The 6370-nt window shown below is 46.7% G+C and overlaps 1 protein-coding gene across 1 annotated transcript in view; it reads left to right on the top strand.

Annotated features, from left to right (window-relative positions):
• The first annotated feature begins 4662 nt into the window (after positions 1 to 4662).
• MRPS25 (mitochondrial ribosomal protein S25) overlaps positions 4663 to 6370 on the top strand; it is a 14620-nt gene continuing 12912 nt past the window's right edge. Inside the window, exon 1 of the mRNA XM_039231412.1 lies at positions 4663 to 4923. Within this exon, the coding sequence (XP_039087343.1) occupies positions 4790 to 4923 (134 nt within the window). The 5' untranslated portion in view covers positions 4663 to 4789. The remainder of the gene's footprint in view (positions 4924 to 6370) is intronic.

The raw sequence follows: 6370 nt of genomic DNA, 5'->3' as shown, positions 1-6370 counted from the left end.
TTAGTGGGATACATGTGGGCTCCACTTCTGTCCTTATCCCTGGTTATTCCTGCAATGTTGATTAAATTAATAGTTTCCCACAAGAATAGTGCAAGACCCTTTACAATCCCATCAACCTCATTTCACGCTATAAGAAACCGAAGCTTGGAGAGATTGAGGAGCTTAATGGCTGCCATTCGTGCCAGGAAGCGTGCTACCTTTTCACATACTCCTCATTAACTCTACCAGCAACAGGCCTGTGAGGTAGTTCCTCAGGTATCCATTTGGCAGATGAACAGGTTAAGAGAGGTTAGCCTGACAGGGGAGACACACAGCCAGTCAGTGGTAGAATGAGGATATAAAGCCTGGGCTGCCTCACTCAATTTGCCCTAAATAGCAAGAAGGATTCCATCCGGGTCAGTCACAGTGGGAGTGCCCAAGCATTGTGGCCTGTGTTGTATGTATATGGACACTCGTGTTTCTAATGTGGAATGGGATATTTCATCCTTGGGCAGTGCCTCCTGTGAACTTGAAGATCAAAAGCTCTTCTGCCTAAAACTCTTCAGTTGAGCACAGTTTTTAAAATACTCCAGGAAGGGGAAAAAATACCTTCAGAAAGACTTCTGGTTTCATCTCAGGCATGCAAGGAGTTTGTAAGTTGTCACTCCTGTCCTTACCACAAGGGAAAGCTGGACAAACTGAAAATCAACGGCCCTTTGGACCCACCAGAGAACTGAGTGCAGGGTAAACTGCTGCCTCAAAATCTGGAGAGTCACAGCGGAGACCTGCTCACCTGGAGCAGAAGCCACTGGAACCCAGTAGGAACACTGGTGGAGTGTGGGAGGCTGAGGAGTGTGGACTAGCATGGGAGTGAGGAACTCCTAGGGGCTACAGCTGAAAGGACATCACATGCCTTCATGGATTTATCGCCAGGAACTCTACCTGGTTTTCACAGCTAATTGCTGAGAAAGATTCCTTGGTGGCTCTGACAGGGGAAGGGGATGAGTAATCTTTGTAAAGTAAACTCTGAGCATTCCCCAGGGGAAAATACTGTACCAGAGTCTAATCCTACCCAGGGAAGGGCAGGTTTCTCCCTCTCCCCAACCCTCTAGCCTTTCTATCTCATCTAAATGGGGGAGGGTAAAACTTGTTTTTCTAAACATTCTGGTACTCATACACTTTGACTCTAAATGTGTGGTTTTTTCAACCCACACTGACCAGTTCTTTGACACCAGCTGGATGTCCTACAAATTCAAGTCCGTTCTGACACAATTCACCTGGAGTTCGCACCAGATCCCACACATTAAGGGCTCAGCCCCACAAGACTGCCCCTCACTTTAGTTGCTAATCACAAGTGTAAGCGTCTGGTGCTTCTAACTGATGGTCTGTAAATTAGAGTTCCCGCAAACCTCTCCTTGAGTTTGATAATTTGCTATAATGGCTCACTAGATTATTGGTTAATCCTAAAGAGAAACAATTTATGAACAACCAGAGAGAAGAGATGCATAGGGCAAGATACAGAATAAGGGGCAGGGAGCTTCCATGACATCCATAGGCACACCACTTTCCCTGCACCATCACTGATGCTTTCACGCTTCTAGAAGCTCTCCCAGCCCCGTTCATTAGCATCTTTTTTAATGGAGGCTTCATTACATAGGCATGATTGATTAAAGTCATTGGTCATTAGTGATTAACTCAACCTCTGGGCCCTCTCCCAGAGGTTAGAAGTTAGGGGTCTGGGGCTGGAAGTTCCAACTAATTATCTGTGGCAACCAGCCCTCTATCCTTAGGGGCTTTCCAAAAGTTCGCATCATTTGCATAAACTGGTGCAGTTAAAAGGAGCTTGTTATGGTAACAAAAGATGCTCCTTTCACCTTTAGCTCTCCAGAGCTATTTCAGAACAGACACAAAACCCAGATATGACAAAAGTCGTTCCTGTATTATCATTAAAGAATTTACAAGAGTTTCAGCTTTGGCCAGGAGTCAGGAACAAAGACCTTTTATATATTTCTTATTGTATTATAATATCACAGAGTGGGATTAAGAAACACTGAATGAGGGGCGCCTGGGTGGCTTAGTCGGTTAAGCGTCCGACTTTCGCTTAGGTCATGATCTCGCGGTTCGTGGGTTCGAGCCCCGCGTCGGGCCCTGTGCTGACTGCCAGCTCGGAGCCTGGAGCCTGTTTCAGTCTGTGACTCCCTCTCTCTCTGACCCTCCCCTGCTCACGCTGTCTCTCTCTCTCTCCTAGAAATAAATAAAACATTAAAAAAAAAAAAAAAGCAAAACCAATCTGTCTTTAAAAAAAAAAAAAAAAAAAAAGAAACACTGAATGAAGGTCACAACCCGAGGACACAGGCCCACTTAAATACTGAGATTTCATCAAATGACTAATAGAATGCTTCCCTTCTACACCTTACCAACAGGAGTCCAGCGTAACTGTGGATTACAGCTGGAAGAGCTTCAAGACACTCTCTGAGGAATAACATCTAGGAAAGAGGTAAGTCAAGAAGTGGGACAGAAAGACGCTAGAGGGTTTTCAAGCCTCTGGACCTACAGCAAACATTAAACATGACTCCTAGCCAGATTAACATAAATCCTCATTCCAGAGGCTCATTTACTTTAGTTCCTATTATCCAATACAGCCAATGTCATCTGGCCTTCAACAAAAATTGCAAGCATGCTAAAGGGTAAGGAAAAAACACAATTTGATGGGACACAACAAGCATCAGAACCAGACAGACTTCTTTTTTTTTTTTTTTTTTTAATGTTCTTTATTTCTGAGAGAGAGACAGCGCGAGCAGGGGAGGAGGAGAGAGAAAGGGAGACACAGAATCTGCAACAGGCTCCAGGCTCTGAGCTAGCTGTCAGCACAGAGCCCAACACGGGGCTCAAACCCATGAACCGTGAGATCATGACCTAAGCCGAAGTTGGATGTTTAACCGACTGAGCCACTCAGGTTCCCCTAGAACCAGACAGACTTCTGTGACACAGACGTTGGAGTTATCAGACAGGAAATTTAAAATAACTGATTAATATGGTAAAAATAAAAAGTATGCAAGGACATATGGGTATTGTAAGCAGAGATAAGAAAACTAAGAAATAGTCAACAAGCAATGTTAGAAATCAAAAATGCTAACAGATGAAGAATACCCTTAATGGGCTCATCAGTGGACTGGACACAATTGTGCAAAGAATCAGTGAGCTTGAAGATATGTCAATAGAAAGCACCCTAACTGAAATACCAAGAGAAAAAAAAAAAAAAAGAATGAAAAACAAACCCAGAACAAAATATCTAAAAACAATGTGTCAATTTCAAAAGCTGTACTATATGTAATTGGAACATCAGAAGAAAAAAAATGAATGAAGAAATATTTGAGGTAATAATGGCTGAGAACTTTCCAAAAATTCATGACAGATCCAGGAAGTTCAGAGTAGTATAAATATAAAATATCTGGGGGCGCCTGGGTGGCTCAGTTGGTTAAGCATCTGACTTCGGCTCAGGTCATGATCTCATGGTTTGTGGGTTCAAGCCCCGCGTCGGGCTCTGTGCTAACAGCCAGCTCAGAGCCTGGAGCCTGTTTCAGATTCTGTGTCTCCCACTCTCTCTGACCCTCCCCTGGTCATGCTGTCTCTCTCTCTCTCAGAAATAAATTAAAAAAAAAAACTTAAAAAAATAAAATATCTGTAGGTATATCTTATTCAACCTGCATAAACCAAAGAGAAAATCTTAAAAAAAATTTTTTTTTCACATTTATTTAGTTTTGAGAGACAGAGACAGGTAGAGCACGAGTGGGGGAGGGGCAGAGAGAGAGAGAAACACAAAATTCGAAGCAGGCTTCAGGCTCTGAGCTGTCAGAGCCCATGGGGGGGGGGGGCTTGAACCCACAAACTGTGAGATCATGACCTGAGGAGAAGTTGGATGCTTAACCGACTGAGCCACCCAGGCACCCCGCAAAGAAAGAAGTCAGAAGAAAAAATTATCCTAAAGAGAAAACAAAGACAGTTGACTGAAATTTTGAGGGGTACCTCAGAAATATGCAAGAAGAGAGTGGAGTGAAATATTTGAAGTGTTGAAAGAAAACCCCATCAACCCAGAGTTCTATATCTGATAAAATTATCCTTCAAAAGTGAAGAAGTAAAAACTTTCTCAGATCAGTAAGCGTACTTCAGAAACGCATCTCGGGACACCAGGGTGACTTATTCTGTGAAGTAGCAGACTCAATTTCAGCTCAGTTTGTGATCTCACGGTTGTGACATTGAGCCCAGAGTTGGGTTCTGTGCTGACAGCATAGAGCCTGCTTGAGATTCTCTCCCTCCCTCTCCCTCTGCTCCTCCCCAACTCGCTCTCTTAAAATAAATAAACAATCTTTAAAAAAAAAATTTTGCACTTGGAACAATTCACTTTGAATCCGGAGAAGTTGAGGTTGAAGAGCAAGTTAGAAGTAGCCCACTTGGCATCTGAACTGAGCTCTTCTGATGCATTACTTTGTTGTCTGAGCCTATTTAAAAATATTTTCCCTTGCTGGTGGGGTGGGGAGAGGCTAATTTACAGAGTGTGAAAACCAAACCTTGAGCGAGGATGGTCTACCGAAACGGTGCCCCGCCCCTAAGCCGAGTACCGCCAGAGGGGACTACAAGTTCCAAGCTGCTCCGCGGTGTGCGCGCAGCCTGCCGGGACGCGTCTCCCGTGAGTCTGCGCGGGAAGTGGAAACCAGCGGGGAGGCGAAGCAGTACGCGGTCCGCTGGGTCGGCGGCGTCCACTGTTCTGAGGCGCTTGCTGCTAGCCCAGCGGCCCGAGCTCTCCGCCGCCATGCCCATGAAGGGCCGCTTCCCGATCCGCCGCACCCTGCAGTACCTGGCCCAGGGGGACGTGGTGTTCAAGGACTCAGTGAAGGTCATGACGGTGAACTACAACACGCACGGGGAGCTGGGCGAGGGCGCCAGGTCAGTCGGAACTCTTCGAGGCCGTCCTCAGGCCGCGCGGTCGGCACCGTGCTCACCGTAGTGACGTGCTAGTAGCGCTGAGATCTGGAGCTGCTCTAGGTGCCGCTTAATCCTGAGGCTGCCCTGAGCTGGATGCCATTGGCCCCGTTTTACAGACGTGGAGACTGAGGAGCAGCTTGCTCCAGGTTCCACAGCGCGAAGAGGACAGCAGGGCTACGCCGTGCAGGCTGCAGTCGTGACGGAGGTGGGGGAGCGGAGGACCAGGATCCCCACCTCCCCTGCTTCCCCGGTGGAGAACTAGGCCGACCGGGGAGGCCACAGCCTCCTTAACTACGTGTGCTTGGCGGGCGAGCCGTGGGGAGCTGCGGCACTCGTTCTGCTCCGGATGGAACCTGGTCCGGAGGCGACAGACCCTGTTGATGTCCCAGCTTTAACAACTGCTGGTTTGGGGCGAGCTGCTGCTCCTCACTGTCCCAAACCGGGATGAGACCTATGACCAGGGCCGCTGTGGCGATGCACTGAAAATAGTAACAGCTGCTGGCACTTCCAGAGCCCCTCTGTGTGCAACATAAAAGAAGGATGTTTGTCGTGCATGCTTTGAATGTTTGTCACGCACTGTCTTCTTTGATGTTTACAGAAGCCCCATGGTTGTCCGCACTCTAGGGGTGAAGAAACGTACAGAGATGTTAAATAACTCTCTTGTTCAGGGTGGCAGACTGGCTAGTGAGTGGTTGTGAGTGCCGGCAGTGCCATGCCTCTGGTATGCAGGATGCCTCACCCTTGTAATTGATTATGCCGGCTGTGTAGCCTCAGGCTCCATACCCCGCCCCCCACCATAAACTCCTTGTGGTGTGTTTTTTAAAATTTATTTATTATTTATTATTTTTTACATTCTTTTTTATTTTTATTTATTTATTTATTTATTTATTTTTTACAGATAGTTTATCGTCAAGTTGGTTTCCATATAAACAACCAGTGCTCATCCCCACAAGTGCCCTCCTCCATGCCCATCTCCCCCCTCTCCCCCCACACCCATGAGTCCTCAGTTTGTTCTCAGCATTCAAGAGTCTCTCATGGTTTGCCTCTCTCCCTCTCCCCCACGATTTCCCCCCTTCTTCTCCCCCATGGTCCTCCGTTAAGTTCCTCCTAATCCTCCTATACGTGCAAACATATGATATTTGTTCTTCTCTGCCTGACATATTTCGCTCGGCATAACACCCTCAAGGTCCATCCATGTTGCTACACATGGCCAGATTTCATTCTTTCTCATCGCCATGTAGTATTCCATCGTATAGGTAAACCACATCTTGATCCATTCGTCCGTTGATGGACACTTAGACTCTTTCCGTGTTTTGGCTATTGTTGAGAGTGCTGCTCTGAACGTTGGGGTCCATGTGCCCCTATGCATCAGCACTCCTGTATCCCTTGGGTAAATTCCCAGCAGTGA

Source organism: Hyaena hyaena, unplaced genomic scaffold (assembly GCF_003009895.1).
Source record: "Hyaena hyaena isolate Hyena2069 unplaced genomic scaffold, ASM300989v1 scaffold_56, whole genome shotgun sequence".
In the NCBI taxonomy this organism is placed as follows: domain Eukaryota; kingdom Metazoa; phylum Chordata; class Mammalia; order Carnivora; family Hyaenidae; genus Hyaena; species Hyaena hyaena.
The sequence above is the reverse complement of the archived record's forward strand: the minus strand, read 5'-3'. Positions and strand labels throughout refer to the sequence as shown.